This window comes from Poromitra crassiceps, assembly GCF_964638095.1.
Source record: "Poromitra crassiceps genome assembly, chromosome: 2".
In the NCBI taxonomy this organism is placed as follows: domain Eukaryota; kingdom Metazoa; phylum Chordata; class Actinopteri; order Beryciformes; family Melamphaidae; genus Poromitra; species Poromitra crassiceps.
The window spans coordinates 10,586,636-10,606,344 of NC_139624.1; the positions used below are offsets into that span (position 1 = coordinate 10,586,636).

A 19,709-nucleotide genomic window follows, 5' to 3' on the forward strand; every position below is an offset into this window, starting at 1 on the left:
GAGTTAGCCATGTTAGCCCTGTGGTGGAGTAAGCTAATTAGTAAGCTGTGTGTGGTTGACATCAGGCTAATCAGTGAGCCCAGTTTGGCCCTGTGGTTGATACCAGCCTAATGAGTTAGCCCAGTTTGGCCCTGTGGTTGATACCAGCCTAATGAGTTAGCCCAGTTTGGCCCTGTGGTTGATACCAGCCTAATGAGTTAGCCCAGTTTGACCCTGTGGTTGATACCAGCCTAATGAGTTAGCCCAGTTTGACCAGGCTAATCAGTTAGCCCTGGCTCGCTGTGTTTGGGCCCACAGTGGAAAGCAGGCTGACACCGAGATAGTGCCGTTAGTCCAGGTTAGGAAGACATAGGATATATAAAGAGTCGCCTACAGAGCATGCGGTCACCTCAAACCCTGGTCTGAGGTCAGCTCTTATCTCAGCCACTTGATGGTTGCAGTTAAGAGTAGAAGTCGAGGTAAACAACCTGGGTCAGATGTTAGCGGCGATATGCATTAGCACACTGGAGGTCTTGTAACGAAGCCTCCGAACACTAAGGGGCGATGATGAGAGACAGGCGGGAGCCCCACACACACACACACAACATAATTTGTTCAGGTATAAAAAAAAATGCACAAAAACACACAATTTCCCCTCCCTGCACCTAAACAACATTGCCAATCGTGCACGCACACACACACACATACACATACACACACACACACATACATACACACACACACAGAAAAGACTATCTGTATCTGACTCACGCACGTGCCACATGGTCAATGCTCTGTACACACATGGAATCAACTGAGAATGATTATGAATGAGATAATTATTACCACACAAACCAACTCACAGGTGTGTTGTTTTTTTAAAGGGATAGTGTGACGTTTTCAACACAAACAGATCAACACTATAGAGTCTGTTTTCACACTGATCTGATGCGCCTTTCACAACTTCCTAGACGCCTGTTTTGGGCTGAGCCACCGAGCGACGCGGCACGGCAGTTAGCGAACCACGAGGACGAGGAAGGGTGTCAGCGACGATGGGACCAAGAGGCTGGAGACAGCTTTACGTCCGTTTGCCTGCCGTCCTGTTTTCCAGTTACAAAAAAGCTTCCTTGGTGCCCCAGTGAGACGTGACCAGCAGCCAGCAGTCCGCTGCTGGTGAATCAGGACGAGCCAACCAGCCGTCACGCGGAGGTGCCTTTCTATCCAAAAATATCAAAATGGCCGGTGGACAAAAGCGACATCGAAAAACTTTCCTGGTTCCAATCGTAGACTCGGGATTGTTCAGTCTCCGCTTGTGTTGCTGGAGCCCAGCTGATTTAAATACAGAGAAATAACACAGACGCCGACAGTCCCATCTCTTCTGTCCGTCTGCGCCTCCTCATTGATCAATTCTCAATACGAAATCTAGGACAATAATAAACTGTAATTTTATTCTTTTATTGCTGAAATATAGATTCCCCGCACAAAATATAGTAATGCAAATCATTATTGTCATCATAAAAAGCTATAAAAATTAGATCCATCCTCCGTAATAATGTAGATAAAGATATAGCAAAAAAAAAAAAAGAACATCTCATAGAAGTAGGACTAGTAGTAAGGCACTTCAAGAAAACAACGTTTTCCTCTTTCTTTCTATCAAAGTTGTCAGGGTTGTTTTTTTTTGCATCGTAGTCGTTATCATCAATGGTGGTGTAGCGTCTTTCCATCATATGGCACTGTGGGGAGGAGAACGAGGTGTCACTCCACCCCCACCAGAGGAGGCTCTCCACTGGGCACCATATTATGCTCCAGGGGGGGCTTGGCGTGGACCTCCAGCAGCCCCTGGATGACGCCCTCTGCCGGGGTGGCTGCCGGGGCCTCCTCTGGCGGTGAGCTGCAGGACGAGGACGAGGGGTCTTTGGAGATCTTTGCGTGGGGCAGCGATGGCGGCTCGCCGGCTGCTGTGTCGCTGGTCGTTGTCTTTGTGTCAGTAGCTTGTTGGCTGGAAGGCTGGTGGCTGGAAGCCTGCTGCGCCGCGGGGCTGATTGAATCCTCCTGGGCGTCTGGTTCCCCGGAAGCCGCGCCGGTCGGGGGTTGTGGCGAGGTGTGCTCGGCGGGATCTGGGCCGGACTCTGCCGACTCCGGGGGCTTTTCCTCCACCGCCACGGTGGCCTCTGGACCGTCGGCGTCCTGGACCTCAGTCTGAGCCTCCTCTCCCCTGTCCTCGGCCTCCTCCTCCAGCTCCCTGGCCCCTCCCTCGCTCTCGTTCTCCGAGGGCGGGCAGGTGGAGCCGGGCGTGCAAGAGTCTCCGTCGCTGCCGTCGTCGTTGCCGCCGGAGGCGCCCGTCCCCGGGCCGGCGTCCTCGGCTCCGCGCGGCTTCAGGTGGATCCTCTGGTGGCGAACCAGGCTGTGCTTCAGGGTGAAGGTCCTCTCACAGGTCTGACACTGGTACGGACGCTCGCCTGCCCGACAGAGAGGGATGCATGGGATCAGGAACACAGACGTGATGCGGGAACACGAAACAAGAAATAGCAACATAAAACACAACATAAACATAACACAACACAAACATAAAACTAGTCAAATGAGAAACAGCGTCATTCAGCACAAATGTTGTGTATTTTTAGTGGGGCAGAATGCGCAGCCAGTGGAATCCAGGCGTTACACTATGTACTGAAATAATGTATGTTGTGAGAGCATATGTGTAGTCTGTAGTGTGTGTGCTACCTGTGTGGTAATGCATGTGTCTGTAGGCGGCAGTGTAGGCTACCTGTGTGTGAACGCATCTGTCTGGTTGGTCTGTAAGGGGGCAGTGTAGGCTACCTGTGTGTGAACGCATCTGTCTGGTTGGTCTGTAAGGGGGCAGTGTAGGCTACCTGTGTGTGAACACATGTGTCTGGTTTGTCTGTAGGGGGCAGTGTAGGCTACCTGTGTGTGAACGCATGTGTCTGGTTTGTCTGTAGGGGGCAGTGTAGGCTACCTGTGTGTGAACGCATGTGTCTGGTTTGTCTGTAGGGGGCAGTGTAGGCTACCTGTGTGTGAACGCATGTGTCTGGTTGGTCTGTAGGGGGCAGTGTAGGCTACCTGTGTGTGAACACATCTGTCTGGTTGGTCTGTAGGGGGCAGTGTAGGCTACCTGTGTGTCAACGCATCTGTCTGGTTGGTCTGTAGGGGGCAGTGTAGGCTACCTGTGTGTGAACGCATGTGTCTGGTTGGTCTGTAGGGGGCAGTGTAGGCTACCTGTGTGTGAACGCATGTGTCTGGTTGGTCTGTAGGGGGCAGTGTAGGCTACCTGTGTGTGAACGCATGTGTCTGGTTGGTCTGTAGGGGGCAGTGTAGGCTACCTGTGTGTGAACGCATGTGTCTGGTTGGTCTGTAGGGGGCAGTGTAGGCTACCTGTGTGTGAACGCATGTGTCTGGTTGGTCTGTAGGGGGCAGTGTAGGCTACCTGTGTGTGAACGCATGTGTCTGGTTGGTCTGTAGGGGGCAGTGTAGGCTACCTGTGTGTGAACGCATGTGTCTGGTTGGTCTGTAGGGGGCAGTGTAGGCTACCTGTGTGTGAACGCATGTGTCTGGTTGGTCTGTAGGGGGCAGTGTAGGCTACCTGTGTGTGAACGCATGTGTCTGGTGAGGTCCTGCAGTGACCAGAAGCGCTTGCCGCAGACGTTGCAGATCTTCTTCCTCTTGTCCAGGCGCGCTCCTCCGGGCGCCTCGCCTCCCTCTGTGCTCTTTGGTTCTGAGGCTCCGCCCTCCTCGTCGCTCCGCTCCTCCTCCTCGCCACTCTCGCCCCCCTCGCTCTCTCCCCTAAGCCCCGCCTCCTCGCCCTCAGCGTCGTCCTCCTCCCGCTGTGGCTCCTCCTCCTCTCTCTCGCACTCTGTCGGGTCGGCTGCCTCGCTCTCCGGCGCCTCCTCTTTCATCGCCGCGTTCGCCTCCGGCGTCGGCGTCTCCTCGGAGAGGTGCGCCCTCTCGTGGCGAGCGAGGGTGGTGGCGTAGCGGAAGCTCTTCTTACACACCCGACACACGTGCTTGTAGTCCGTCTGAGGCCTGGCCGCGGGGCTGGCTTTGTCCTGCTCCTCGGTGCTCTCCGGGACCGCTTGGGGAGCAGAGGAGCAGGGGAGGGGTTGGGAGCTGGGGGGTTGGTGGGGCCGGTCTCCCTCCGCTGAGCCCGAGGAGAACTTGAAGTCTATGAGCTTGCTGGCGAAGTTGAGGTCCAGACTCTTGTTGCTGTGAGAGTCTTCATCGTCCATGCTCTCCACCTGGAAGAGGAACATGGGATTCAATTAGGCTCGACCTCGTCTCTTAGAACAGACGCGTTGGCTACCCCCCCCTAACCGTCTGTACTTACTACAGGGGAAAGTTGGTCCAAACAGAAACGGAACCCCCGGTGAAAATAACGAGCTCTGATTGGATTAATGAGCCTTTAGGCGGGACATGCAGATCCGCTCTTTAGTCCAATCAGAGTCCAATAGTTCCCAACGGATATAAGGCGGGCACATCCGCTAATTTCTCCAATCACCTGCCTCGGTTTTGTTTACGTGTCGTGAGTGATCCAATATCGCCGGGAGTCCGCAAACCAATGGGTGACGTCACTGGGACTCGGTCCATCTCTTTTATACAGTCTATGAGAGTTACCTTGGTGCTGCTGCTGCTGCTGCTGCTGCTGTGTGGTGCTCTGTCGTCTGGCGCCCCCTGCTGGCCAGGCTGCTTCCTGGCTTCTGACCCAGGACGCTCCGCAGGACCGGAAGCCGCACCACCGCCTGCAGCACAACAAGAGAGAGGGAGAGAGAAAGACAGAGGGAGAGAGAGGGAGAGAGAGAGGGAAAGAGAAAGAGAGAGAGGGAGAGAGAGACTGTTAGGCTCACACACGACACACATGCTAACAACATGTACGAACAATCATTTCTATATGACAAAACATGTCATACATAGTCAGTAAACAGGGCAGCAAAAATAATCATAACATGATTATAGTTACTGCTACTAAATACACTACTGCTACTGATAATAACAACAATGTGTTAAAGTATTTAAAACACAGTTGAATGAATGAATGAAGACATGAAGTAAAGCTAATTTAATGAGCCTCAAATAAAAGTACAGTATCCCAGGCCTTGATTGACAACACTGACTGACCTTGGCTGGGTTTATGGGCGGGGCTAAGCTGGCTGTCTGGGCTGTCTGACCCCGCCCCCGAGCCAGGCCGGAGGTCCAGAGTGGAGCCAGGTCCGGACTCAGCGGTGCTGAGGTCCACAGCATCTGATGCTGTCTGCTCCGTCTCTGACTGGCTGTCTGCAGCGCGCACACGCACACGCATACACACACACACACACACATGCACACACATACACACACACACGCACGCACGCACGCACGCATGCACACACACACACACACACACACACACACACACACACACACACACACACACACACACATACACGCACACACACACACACACACACACACACACACACACACAATACTGATCAGTACAGTCAATACAGATACAATCAATCAATCGATACAATCAAACATGAACACCATAGAGGGCCAAAGTCACGCCCTCTTCCACGTTCAGCATATGAACCAAGGGATTTCATCCGCCATTCATTTTTCCATCTACATTTGGTAAATTGCTTCTGTCCTGTTGAGCCTCCCGGGTAAGAATGAGAATATACTTAGAGAGTGACAATAAATATCTTAAATGTTGAATCTTAAATCTACTTGGTCAAATCAAGAGATTCAGCTATGAGCAGAGACATAACATTTCACTTGGACAAAAACTATAGTTGTTGATTTTTTTAATCCGTTTATCAGTTTGCCAGTTCGCTAACTTTGGCTTCTTTGGCTCTGCCCATTAGAGTTTACCCAAACCAATGAGATTATTTCTGCCTCCAAGAAAAGTTTGATGATGTAATGAGCTGTAACTGATGATGTAAAGAGCTGTAGCTGATGATGTAATGAGCTGTAGCTGATGATGTAATGAGCTGTAGCTGATGATGTAATGAGCTGTAACTGATGATGTAATGAGCTGTAACTGATGATGTAATGAGCTGTAACTGATGATGTAAACAGCTGTAACTGATGATGTAATGAGCTGTAGCTGATGATGTAATGAGCTGTAACTGATGATGTAATGAGCTGTAACTGATGATGATGTAATGAGCTGTAACTGATGATGTAATGAGCTGTAACAGCTGTAACTGATGATGTAAAGAGCTGTAACTGATGATGTAATGAGCTGTAACTGATGATGTAATGAGCTGTAACTGATGATGTAATGAGCTGTAACTGATGATGTAATGAGCTGTAACTGATGATGTAATGAGCTGTAACTGATGATGTAATGAGCTGTAACTGATGATGTAATGAGCTGTAACTGATGATGTAATGAGCTGTAACTGATGATGTAATGAGCTGTAACTGATGATGTAAACAGATGTAACTGATGATGTAATGAGCTGTAGCTGATGATGTAATGAGCTGTAACTGATGATGTAATGAGCTGTAACTGATGATGTAATTAGCTGTAACTGATGATGTAATGAGCTGTAACTGATGATGTAATGAGCTGTAACTGATGATGTAATGAGCTGTAACTGATGATGTAATGAGCTGTAACTGATGATGTAAAGAGCTGTAGCTGATGATGTAAAGAGCTGTAACTGATGATGTAATGAGCTGTAACTGATGATGTAAAGAGCTGTAGCTGATGATGTAAAGAGCTGTAACTGATGATGTAATGAGCTGTAACTGATGATGTAAACAGCTGTAACTGATGATGTAATGAGCTGTAGCTGATGATGTAATGAGCTGTAGCTGATGATGTAATGAGCTGTAACTGATGATGTAATGAGCTGTAACTGATGATGTAATGAGCTGTAACTGATGATGTAATGAGCTGTAACTGATGATGTAATGAGCTGTAACTGATGATGTAATGAGCTGTAACTGATGATGTAATGAGCTGTAACTGATGATGTAATGAGCTGTAACTGATGATGTAAAGAGCTGTAACTGATGATGTAATGAGCTGTAACTGATGATGTAATGAGCTGTAACTGATGATGTAATGAGCTGACTCAGCTGTTTGCAGACCTGCGCTGTCGTGCGACCCGTCATCTCCGTCCTTCTTGCTCAGCGATCCGTTCCGCCGCAGCGATCGGTTGGTCACGCCGTGCTTCCTCAGCAGGTGGCGCTCACAGTTAGATTTGGTGGAGAAAAAGGCATCGCACTTGGGACAGGGGAACGGCTTCTGGCCTGGAGAGAGAGAGAGGGAGGGGGAGAGAGAGAGCGTTTGAATGACAGCTGTGGACGAGGAGTCTGCACTACCGGCTTAGTCATACGCACCAGAGCCATTCGTCCGCCATTCATTTTTTCATCTACATTTTGTAAAATGCTTATAAAAATAGTTTTACTTAGTCAAACCAAGCGATTCAACTATATCTAGAATCAGGAGAGACCTTAGAACATTTCACTCCAAAACCAAAACTTTCCCAATGTTTTAAAGTTTTGATCCGAGTGAAATGTTCTATGGTCTCTCATGATTCCAAAAATGGAAATGGTGGATGAATGGCTCTGGTGCATATGCCTAAACCATAAGTGAGACCATAAGAGAGACTCTCTCTTTAATCTTTCCTCTTATAAATGCATAATCTACATTTGTTCTTCAGGCTGTGTTCAATAATAATATGATCGATTGTTTCCCCCCTCCAAATGATTAATGTCATTAAATATGAATAGGTCTCTTTATCCAATAAATAAATAAATAAATAATAATAATTAAAATGATGGGAAATTAATAGATTATGGCGATTGGATCATCTATCGCCAATCTCTAATGACCACGATTGGACGATATGAAAATAGGGACGATCTAACATCCCCTACTTCAAATAACTTAAAATACACAAATAGATTTCTGTCAATAGTGCCACAGCTCGCCATTGTCAGATGCATTTGACATTCATCTTATTTTGAAAAAACATTGACAGGAAGTCTTGTCCTGAGCCCGACGAGCTTGACGCTCGTTGCTGTAAACATCTCCGCATTGTCTCAGTGGCTGTCATGCATACACACACTTTGAATTGTAATTTTACTCGTTTATTTCACAGGGACGCTGCACACCAACCAACAGGAAACTGTAAGTGAGCCAGAGTTAGCCTTACATGGTATTTACTCGGTGCTGCTGGCTAACATTAACTACAGTAACGTTAGCTGTCCGGTTATCTTCCAGTGTCACTTCGGTTACTACTAACTTACTGCGGTAACGGTGGTATGTATGAACCAGTCAACAACGAGCTCCTCATTCCACTACCGTTAGTTTAACTCTCGCTTTCGCACTTTTTCTCTCTCTGTTTTCCAGAGGACGTCCACTCTCTTCAGTGGTACAGGAGCTCAAACAATGCTATGCTTTGGGAAATGGGTGTTTACTTTGACGTGCAAGCCAAACACTGCAAACTGACTGGCTGTTTTCACCTTTCTTTCTGCGGTGCACGACCGCACCGCGGATATATGCCTCCGCCAACAAGTGAGCAGTCGACATCCATGTCTGTCCAGAAACTTTAGCCAAATGTGGAGAAATTCCGTCAAGGTGTTACGGAGATATGGCGTTACCGAGCTTGAAAATGGCGGTTTGTGAGGTCACAGTGACCTTGACCTTTGACCACCAAAAAATGTAATCAGTTCAACCTTGAGTCCAAGTGGATGTTTGAGGCAAATTTGAAGAAACTCCGTCAAGGCGTTCTTGAGAAATCCGTTAACGAGCTTGAAAATGGTATTCGTGAGGTCACAGTGACCTTGACCTTTGTCCTTTGACCACCAAAATCTAATTGGTTCATCCATGAGTCGACGTTTGAGCCCAAGTGGAAGAAATTCCATCAAGGCGTTCCTGAGATATCGCATTAAAGAGCTTGGAAATGGGGTTCATGAGGTCACAGTGACCTTGAACTTTGACCTTTAACCACCAACATTGAATCACTTCCTCCTTGAGTCCAAGTCGACGTTTGAGGCAAATTTGATGAAATTCCGTCAAGGCGTTCCTCAGATATTGCGTTAACGAACATCGGACGTACGTACGTACGGACAACCCCAATCCATAATGCCTCCGGCCTGGCTATCGCCGGCGGAGGCATGATAGAAATCCCTCTAAAGTGACAAGAACACATTTAAGACCTTTGTAAATGAAATGCAATACTTTTAAAGGGACACACCAACATTTTGGGATTTTGAGATTTGCTATAATGCCGACAGTAAATGGAGAATGTGGATGCCCTTTATCGTCCTACAAAGGGCGGTACAGCCTTTGCTGCTACTTTGATAGTGCTACAAATGGTAGTGAACGCTACAGCTGCCTACTCTTGTTCAGTCGCCCAAAATACACATTGCAACAGCACCAGAAACACTCGTATGTACTGTACATGTTGTGACTCATGTACTCACCGCGCGATGAAATAATAATCCAAAGTGACTGGAAATAGCCATTTTCAAAGTAAGTCCACACACCGAGATCTAACAAAGATTAACCAAACTAACCAAGAGTAACTGAAGTTACTTCCTCGTTTGCCATGAGGCGCTGAACACAACGCGTGTGTGTGTGTGTGTCAGTGTTGTAGGCAAGTCACTATTATCTCGAGTCCGAGTCCTGTGTTTGAGTCAGAGTCCAATTCAGAGTCTGAGTCAAGTCCCCAGACAATGGAATATTGTCATGGTATTAATATAGCTATCAATATCTTATGCCACCTTATTAGGGCATGTTACAAGAAGACTGACAAAAACAAAAAGCCAAGTCTTTATCAATTAACAAGTCCGAGTCTCCATCTTGCGACTCCGAATGCATGAACGCTCGACTCCAAGTCTGAGTCACCAGTGGTCAAGACTCCAAGTCTGAGTCATCAGTGGTCAAGACTGCAAGTCTGTCATCAGTGGTCAAGACTCCAAGTCTGAGTCATCAGTGGTCAAGTCAGTGGTCAAGACTCCAAGTCTGAGTCATCAGTGGTCAAGTCAGTGGTCAAGACTCCAAGTCTGAGTCATCAGTGGTCAAGACTCCAAGTCTGAGTCATCAGTGGTCAAGACTCCAAGTCTGAGTCATCAGTGGTCAAGACTCCAAGTCTGAGTCATCAGTGGTCAAGACTCCAAGTCTGAGTCATCAGTGGCCAAGACTCCAAGTCTGAGTCCCAAGTCCTGAAAATGTGCCCAGGACTCTGACTCGAGTCAGACTCGACTACAACACTGGTGCGTGTGTGTGTGTGTGTGTGTGTGTGTGTGTGTGTGGTACCGGTGTGTGTCAGCATGTGTCTCTGCAGCGAGCTGGCCCAGGGGAAGACGCGTGGGCAGAAGGGACAGGTCATCTTCTGGACAGAGTTGGAGTAGGCGTTCTTCTTCCCTTTGGACTGAGGCAGCAGCTTCCCCTCCTCCCCCTCCTTCTCCTCCCCTCCTCTCTCGGCTGCGTCAGCATCTGCGTGCAGGGAGGGCTCGCTATGAGCGCTGTGTGTTAAAGAGCCCGAGCCGCGGCCCCACGCACTCCAGGGCTAGGGCCTATTTTCACATCACTATCTAGGGGCCCGGGGCGGGGCCAGGGCCGGGGCCGGGGGCGGGCCTGCCTGTTTTTTGTTTTGTTTGATGTTTTTAAATGTTTGAACTGACACATTGTGGTGTTCAAAGTGTTTGAATCCACACTTGTTTTGTATAGGGTTGATCTGATAGGCTTAGGCTATGCCGGAACACATGAGATTTGGGGGGAGGGGGGTGGGGTCTAGGCTCATATCGGGCTCGGGCCCAAAAATGTCGGGCCCAGATTTGAGGCCCGTGCACGGCTCTACTGTGTGTCTACCACTAGGCGGAGATGTTTTCATTGAAGCTGCACTAGACACGTTTTTTTGTTTTGGGTGAACATTTTACCTTCATTCTTCATCTATTTATTCATGAATCAACCTATCAATCAAGCAGCCAAGCTACCTTTCTGTATAATATCATCCATCCATTCACCTGTGGTCCCCTCCCTCCCTCTCACCTCTCTTGCCTCCCAGCTCTCCGGCGCCGCTCTGCAGGTAGGTGCTAAACTTGTTGGTGTCGGTGGTGGCCAGCATCTTCTCCACGCTGGCAAACTCGCCACTGGACTCCAGGTCCACGCTGCTGCTCAGGACGCTCTTCTCCTTGGCCAGCAGGGCGGCGACCTTCTTCCTGGAGCGCTTCCTGTCATGCACAGAGGAGTAGGAGCTCCGTTAGGATGCAGTATAATAACATGTGTTGACCAGAAATTCAGTTTGGCTGATATTTTCAGGCCTTTTAGTAAAATTCGGATATCAGCCAGTTAACTCATTCTCTGCCAAAGACGTACCCGGACGTACTTTTAACAATGGCGTTCTGTGCCAAAGACGTACTCGGACGTACTTTCATGTTTTGGGTGTTTACATTACATCAGACACTTTCCCAGCCTGTGACATTGTTTCAGGTCAAACTGATAAAAGGAACCCGCTAGTTTAGTATTTATGGGTGGAGCCTGTGGTCAAAACAGAGTCCGGAAGACGCTGGCGTTTTTGTTGTTGCTACGAAGGCTCCCCTTCACAGCGTTCTGACACGGATGAATCGGAGGAGGAGAAATGGGTGCCACTTGGAGCGATGACGATGGTAAAAAGTAGCCTATTTTTTGTATCGCGTTTGAGATGAAATGATCACACACACAACATTCGAGTATAATTGTCACGCATTGTTTATAACTTATGCCGCCGGCATGACTCGCTTCACGTTTCCTCTTGCCAGCTCTGTCACACTCAAGGGAGAGGGAATCACATGGATACGTCAAACGCGTCAAACCGCGTCACACACCCGTCCCCAGCAACCAAGGCGAAACATGTGTCACATAAACATTTCAAAGTTTACAGCACTAACGTAGCTATTGTGTGATCTTCTGTGCTAACGTTAGTTATGAGAGGTAACGTGACAGCAGGTAACGTTACAGCACTCGTTATTCCTGTGTGTGTGTGTGTGTGTGTGTGTGTGTGTGTGTGTGTGTGTGAGAGAGAGAGTGTGACCACATAAGGGTTCGTTCCATTTGTTTATGCTTTTATCAAGCTAAGCTAAAAATCCACATGGCAACTGTAAAATACATTCTCTTATTTTTTATTTATTTATTTGGGAAAACAAATACTGTATATGTCTGATGTGTCACTGAGGCAAAAAATAAAAGGCTCAAAAGAGAGTTCTGCTTGAAACGGTATCGTTCACTAAAAACCTCTTTTTCTCCTATTTCTGTTACAAAGGAGGGCATTTTCAGTGAAAACAAGCTAACTTCCACTGCTTGTAACTAAACAAGGAAACATGGGAGAGTTTCAGTTTTTTACAAGGGGTAAGAAGAGAGTCTCTGCTTTATTGTGAGATATGTTGTGTAATTTTATTCCTAGCACAGAATATTCTGTGGGTCCTGGAAGATCAGGAAATATGCTCAAAATCCTGGCACTGGGAGCACACAGACCGAAATGACCCTGGCAGAGAATGAGTTAATAGGGCTGGCCGATATGGACAAAATCAAAAATCAAAATATTCCCGACCAAATACCTCAATGTGCAACAATATTGTAGGGATGACTATTTGTGCTTTCCCACAATATTGACACAATGAGATTTGTGATAAATAATAATCAGTAATGTGGAAATAACGACTAATAAGGCTAAAGCTCTGGTAAAGCCTGTAAGTTTTGACCTCACTTGACTGTAATGCAGCCTTTAAAAGCCGTCGTCCACTTCTGTCAATCACTATATGTTAAGTTGTGTTAATAAAGTTATAAAGTTGAAGTCAGACCTGGTCGCCGGCTCTGACGTGTCGTCGCTCTGTGGCTCCAGAGTGGCGGAGGTGCCCGGGGCGTCTGGGGCGGGGTCAGGCTGGGAGGAGGAGCCTCCTGCCGGGGGCTTGACGTCCAGCGGGCTGGCTTCCCTCTTCAGCAGGTCCGGAGCTCCGGAGACAGAGTGGATGATCTGGGCGATGGAGGCCAGAGGAGGGAGTTCCTTCAAGGAGGTGGTGGGTGGCGACGAGGTGGCGGCGGGTTTGGGCAGCAGGGGTTTGAGGCGCAAGGCGCGGGCGGGCGGAGGCGTGGCTCCAGGGGGCAGCTGGTAGCAGCCGGGCGGAGGCGTGGCTCCAGGGGGCAGCTGGTAGCAGCCGGGCGGAGGCGTGGCTCCAGGGGGCAGCTGGTAGCAGCCGGGCTGGGGGTGGGGGTGCAGCGGGGGCAGGACGGGCCTCTCCTCTGCCTGCAGAGCTTTGGAGAGAACCAGAGCGTGCTGCGTCTCCACCACGCCGCTGTGCTCCAGCTTCATCTCCCTGTTCTCCGACGCCGGCGCCTCCCGCCGCTGCCTCTTGCTGGGGACGGACAGGTCGATGGGCTGGTCCAGACCGGAGCAGTCGAAGCCGGGGGAGAGGTCCTCCAGTTTGACGCCGGGCGAGCCGGCCCGGCTGCCCGCTCCGAGGCCCTTGGCGGAGAAGTCCAGCGGCTGGTCCAGCTCTGCGGCTCCGGGGTAAAGCAGGCTCAGCGGATCCTCCAGCTTCACCGCCTGCAGCGGCTGGCTGAACCCGTTCAGAGCCGGCGGGCCGGTGCGGGCCGGCGCCACGGTGGCCGGCGGGCCGGCGCGTCCCGGGGCGGCCGCGGCCTGGCCGGCGGGCAGCAGTGTTGAGATGTGGTCCTCGATCTCCCTCTCCTGCACCTCGGGGTGCTGCTTCAGCAGGTGGTGGATGCAGTTGCGTTTGGCCAGGAAAGCCGCGCCGCAGCGGCGGCACTCAAACGGCTTCCTCTGGCAGCCGTTGTGCGTGCGCAGGTGGATCTGCAGCGCGCGGTACGACTTCAGCTCCTCGCCGCAGAAGCGACAGGTGGTCTCGGCCGCCGTGCAGCCCGCCTCCGTGTCCTGCGGCGTGGTGGCGCCAATGTTGGCGGTGGAGGAGGTGACGTACTTGATGTTCTTCTCGATGTCCTTCCTGGAGTTCTTGGCGTGCTTCTTCCTGAGGTGCCGCTCGCAGTTGGCCTTGACGGTGAAGGGGTAGTGGCAGACGCGGCAGACGTACGGGCGCTCTCCGCTGTGCGTGCGCAGGTGGCGGATGAGCGTGGCCTTGTCCGGCGCCACGTAGTCGCAGATGTTGCACTGATGTGGCAGGATGCCCAGGTGGAAGCGCATGTGTGCCTGCAGCACGCCCGAGAAGGAGAACACCTGGTCGCAGAAGCGGCAGGGGAACGAGCCTTTGGCCGAGCCGGCGTTGGCGCCGTTCGCCCCTCTGTTTCCCGCCCTCCTGCCGCCGAGCCCCGCCTCCTCGTGGACGGCCGTCGTGGCCGCGGGCGGCGAGTCGGACGAGGGCGTGTGGGCGTCGCCCATGCACTCCGCTTCCATCTGACCTCCGTTCCCGCTGGATGAGGAAGAGGAGGACGAGGAAGAGGAGGATGAGGAAGGCGTTTTGAAGAGGGAGGGGTTGGGGGGCGGCAGGCTGGGGCTGATGCAGCCCAGTGAGGCCTGCTGGGAACTCATGAGGGGGGGAGGGGTGGACGCCCTGAGCGAGGAGCGAGGCGTGAGAGGAGGCTTGGGCTTCAGAGGAGGCATCGCCTTCTGAGACTGGACTACACCTAGAGGAGGGAGGGAGAGAGAGGAGGGGGGGAGAGAGAGAGAGAGAGAGAGAGAGGAGAGGGGGAGAGAGAGAGAGAGAGAGAGAGGGAGAGAGAGAGAGAGGAGAGGGGGAGAGAGAGAGAGAGAGAGAGGAGAGGGAGAGAGAGAGAGAGAGAGACCTTCAACATTGGTTTGAAGCAGCACAAATATTAATATATTCATATTTACACGTGTGATTTGTAAATATGCTGATTCTATTATCAGAGAGAAAGACAAATGTTTGAATTCTAAGAATCTTGCATTGATTGATTGAGTGTTTATCCCTCCAGCATCGTGTGACTGACACACACACACACACACACACACACACACACACACACACACACACACCTTGAGCTCCAACAAATCCAGGAGCTTTGGCCAGCGGCGGCAGGGTCAGTCCCATCTGATTGGGCGCTGCGGCCGCCACTTTGAGGATCTGCTGGATGTCTGCCAGCTCCATGAGCCCGCCTCCTGCCATGAGCCCGCCTCCTGCTGCCATGAGCCCGCCCCCTCCCGCCTCACCGGGCTTGACGCCTGAGGCTCCGCTGGTGGCCGCGGCACCGCCGTCCGGTTGCAGCAGGAATCCGGCCTGGAAGGGCTGCAGGGAGAGCAGGCTGAGTGCAGAGGTCTGGGACAGAGCCTGCAGCCCGGGGCCCGAGGCCCCCAGCCCGCCCAGCGCCGCCAGGCCCACCCCCAGCCCGCTGCCCAGGAAGGCGGACGCCGGCTCCTGGGGGAAGCTGGAGGAGGGTGGCTCCACGTGGATCACCTTGATGCTGTCCAGCTGCGCCTGGTGCAGCTCATCGTCTGTGGGACCCCACTGCACCTGGGATGAGGAACAATGACAACGTCTCTAGCAGTTTACCGTTACATGTGCAGCTACACAGTAACAGCATTGCCATTACCAGGAAATGTTCTAGGTAGGTATGTTATGTTACATCAAGCACTCTGAACCACCAAGTGAGCCAAGCTTTAGGCCATGTTTAGACGACAACCGTCTCTGCATAAAACGGCAAACTAGCGTTGCGTCCTCACCTTTTATTTCGCATTCACACACAGCTGGTGTGATAAGGATTTGCGTGCAGACTGTCAGGCTGACTGAAGCCGCAAAAGCGTCAAGTGAGCCAGAATAACATTGAAACTTCTGGTTAAAACCTTCACAATAATGGTCATTAAATGTGATCCCAAATACACAGAAGACATATAGAACACAGACAACTAAAAGTCAATTTTAACACCCAGTGAGTCGACGACCCTGATTTTTATTTACCCAGTTATAAAATACGGCTTTTATTTTGAAGGTAAAAACGCCTAGCTTCCCCTATTCTGTCTGTTTCTAACGGGCTGATTTAGCTTTGTGATTAAAGTTTTTAAATGCATTTCCCACGCGTCTGACACAGCAGTCACAAATGGTAGCCTAATAAACTGCTCCAGATTGGATTACCGAATAAAAACCCAGTAAAGCAACATAAAAAAGACCTGAGCACAATTGGGACTTCACTTGAGGAAATGCATCGCAGACAGTGAGTTGTTGTCAATTATTCAATGCGGGAGACAGTGATTAATAGGCTATGTGCGACGTTAGTAGGGGGGACTTAACGCAGATTGTGTTTTTAGCAAATCGTTATCACGTTTGTTGAATGTCAATGCGACTCATTATGCCTGTGCCATAAGGCTGTATTGGGCTAGTTCAATGTTCCTTCCTATTGCCTACCATTGTGTAACAGGGTGAAGGGGGCCTGTGTCATCACCTGAATAGAGTTTCTCCACTTTACACGGCGACAGTAAGGGGCAGCGTTTTCAAGAATTCCACTCTGGAACCTGTTTTCACATTTTGGCGTTTTCACCCCCCAATAACACCGTCACCATGTAAAAGGAAGACACTAACGCTAAAAACGTTTGCCGTTTTATGCCGGGAGCGTCGCCGTGTAAACAGGGCCTGAGTCTTGTCACAATTTGAGGACTGTCCAGACATTTGGTCATCCACAGCTAAGAAAGATCTAAAGAACAACGAAAACAAAATCCAACTCGCTCAAAACAAAGCACTGCAGACTGGACTCTCTCAGGTATGGAGAGGCAATGTCTGCTAGAAGGCTGAGAGTCACACACATTTTCTCTGCCACACTGAGAAGATGAGGAATATTGTAATAACGGTAGACTAATAAACACTATTGTGAATATGTATGTAGATGGAAGCGCAATGGGTTGCCTCCTAGCCTCTTCTCCTAGCCTCAATGACAGTCACCAGAATTAATTCAGGACCTATGTTGAGAAGTTCTTAGGAAAATGTAATTAATTTGTAAGAAATTAGAAAATATTGAAGAATTGCACTTCAGAGCCTCCTTAACAATTCCCTAAAATTCCCTCTCATGTAATTTCTTAAGATGTGTCTTGAGAGCACATTGGTGAATCCAGGCCCTGAATCTGATCTACAAACCTAGTTATGAGGTTGTACAGTACCTTTGATACGTGCTGCAGGCCTAGCAGCTCCAGGAAGCTGGCCTGCTCTGGGGGCGTGGCTTCCTGTTTAACGGCTCGTCTGTCACTCTGGGCGTCCTTGGCTCCGCCCCCGGCCTGCGGCTTGGCGGGGGTTTTGTCGGCGTGGGCGATGCTCCCGTGCAGCTCCAGGGCCGAGCGCAGCGGGAACGCCTTGTCACAGCACTCGCACACGAAGCGGTGGAACTTACTGATGCAGCGACGCAGGTTGGTCTCACACCACACCTGCAGAGGAGGGAGGAAGCAAGCGAGGGAGGGAGGACAGGAGGGAGGGAGGACAGGAGGGAGGACAGGAGGGAGGGAGGACAGGAGGGAGGAAGCAAGCGAGGGAGGGAGGACAGGAGGGAGGGAGGACAGGAGGGAGGGAGGACAGGAGGGAGGGAGGACAGGAGGAAGGGAGGACAGGAGGGAGGGAGGACAGGAGGGAGGACAGGAGGGAGGACAGGAGGGAGGGAGGACAGGAGGGAGGGAGGACAGGAGGGAGGGAGGACAGGAGGGAGGGAGGACAGGAGGGAGGAAGCAAGCGAGGGAGGGAGGACAGGAGGGAGGGAGGACAGGAGGGAGGACAGGAGGGAGGGAGGACAGGAGGGAGGGAGGAGACAGGAAGGAAAGAAAAGGATAGGTGGGGAGGACAGGATGAAGAGGAGGCACATGGAGTCAGAGTGGAAACCTGGTGGACTGAAACATCTGTAAAGTCAAAACATGAGCTGAAGAATCCACCGCTATGACCATCATCATCATCATCATCATCATTTTGAACAACATAGTTGTTCAGTGGAAACCGGCTAACCTGAAGAAGGAAAGGGGGTTGAAAATAAAAAGGGTTCCTAAACTCACTTGGAGACCAAATTGTACTGTACTTTTGAAGATCTTTCGATGTCTTGTTGAGTAAAATTTAAGGCCTCAAATGTGTCCTGTTTTGGGTTAAGACATCACCGTCAGACTTCGATCTCATTGAAGAAATCCTGCTAACATCCTCACTATTGATGGATTTGGTCACTTTGTTTGAATTACAACGAGAACTAACCGCCTCACGGTTGTACGCCTATGCCAACAAGTCAAGTTGCAGTTTACATACATGTCTGTACAGACTCATATAAAATATATGTAGCAAAGGACTTTGAAGGAATAAAAGGTAATAAAAGCTATTAAGTGATTTTCTTTGTTAAATTGAAGTTATCACTATATTGATCTAATTTAGGTATGATTTCAATGAATAATTTCCAGAGAGAAACATGCTGTCTTCACAGTAACTAGGTCATATCCAGTAACACAGATGTGATGACTCTTCTCTCCTGAGTGAGGTGCGGTGCGTTGGGGGCGAGCTGCTACCTGGCCGATGTGTGAGAACTTCTATGAAGGCTACCTGGGCGATGTGTGAGAACTTCTTGCAGGAGATGTCTATGAAGGCCACCTGGTCATTGTGTGAGAACTTCTATGAAGGCTACCTGGTCGATGTGTGAGAACTTCTATGAAGGCTACCTGGTCGATGTGTGAGAACTTCTATGAAGGCTACCTGGTCGATGTGTGAGAACTTCTATGAAGGCTACCTGGTCGATGTGTGAGAACTTCTATGAAGGCTACCTGGGTGATGTGTGAGAACTTCTATGAAGGCTACCTGGCTGATGTGTGAGAACTTCTATGAAGGCTACCTGGGCGATGTGTGAGAACTTCTTGCAGGAGAACTTCTATGAAGGCTACCTGGTCGATGTGTGAGAACTTCTTGCAGGAGAACTTCTATGAAGGCTACCTGGTCGATGTGTGAGAACTTCTATGAAGGCTACCTGGTCGATGTGTGAGAACTTCTATGAAGGCTACCTGGGCGATGTGTGAGAACTTCTTGCAGGAGAACTTCTATGAAGGCTACCTGGGCGATGTGTGAGAACTTCTTGCAGGAGAACTTCTATGAAGGCTACCTGGTCGATGTGTGAGAACTTCTATGAAGGCTACCTGGGCGATGTGTGAGAACTTCTTGCAGGAGAACTTCTATGAAGGCTACCTGGGCGATGTGTGAGAACTTCTTGCAAGGAGAACTTCTATGAAGGCTACCTGGGCGATGTGTGAGAACTTCTTGCAGGAGAAGTCTATGAAGGCCAGGTCGTTGAAGCCGGGGGGGATGGAGGGGTTGTTCTGGATGAAGGGTCGGCCGCTCGGGTCCTGGGGAAGGAGCTTGTGAACCGCCGCGTTGTGACGCAGCAGGCCGCGGTGTGTCCGGAATGACACGCAGCACAGGTCACACCTACACACACACACACACACACACACACACGCACGCACACGCACACAGACAGAGACGTACAAACACACACACAGAGAACGTCAGTTAGTCTTAGTGACAGTACTGTAACCCTGTTGTGTGTGCCTGTGTGTGATCAAGAGAGGGAGAGAGACAAAGGGAGAGATAGAAGCGAGAGAGAAAGAGAACGAGGGAGAGAGACAAAGGGAGAGAGAACGAGGTAGAGAGAGATGGAGAGAGAGAGAGAGAGAGACAGTGTGCGCCCTTCAAGATCATGCACCTGTGTGTGTATGTAAGTGTGGTCTGTCATAGGCTACTTTTGGGGACAAATTCCAGACTTAAGACCAGTTAATTGGGGACGGCTTGATCATTTGGGGACAAAAGCG

The 19,709-nt window shown here is 50.3% G+C and overlaps 1 protein-coding gene across 1 annotated transcript in view; it reads right to left on the bottom strand.

Annotated features, from left to right (window-relative positions):
• Nucleotides 1-1,546: 1,546 nt before the first annotated feature.
• The window catches only part of LOC310791008 (ras-responsive element-binding protein 1-like), a gene marked incomplete at its 5' end in the record, with an annotated part of 84,646 nt that continues 66,483 nt past the window's right edge, over nucleotides 1,547-19,709 (bottom strand). The window contains 11 exons of the mRNA XM_083652724.1: nucleotides 1,547-2,438; nucleotides 3,581-4,232; nucleotides 4,609-4,733; nucleotides 5,110-5,265; nucleotides 7,075-7,236; nucleotides 10,253-10,432; nucleotides 10,988-11,169; nucleotides 12,775-14,566; nucleotides 14,943-15,417; nucleotides 17,052-17,312; nucleotides 19,137-19,326. Of these exons, the coding sequence (XP_083508850.1) occupies nucleotides 1,735-2,438; nucleotides 3,581-4,232; nucleotides 4,609-4,733; nucleotides 5,110-5,265; nucleotides 7,075-7,236; nucleotides 10,253-10,432; nucleotides 10,988-11,169; nucleotides 12,775-14,566; nucleotides 14,943-15,417; nucleotides 17,052-17,312; nucleotides 19,137-19,326 (4,879 nt within the window). The 3' untranslated portion in view covers nucleotides 1,547-1,734. The remainder of the gene's footprint in view (nucleotides 2,439-3,580; nucleotides 4,233-4,608; nucleotides 4,734-5,109; nucleotides 5,266-7,074; nucleotides 7,237-10,252; nucleotides 10,433-10,987; nucleotides 11,170-12,774; nucleotides 14,567-14,942; nucleotides 15,418-17,051; nucleotides 17,313-19,136; nucleotides 19,327-19,709) is intronic.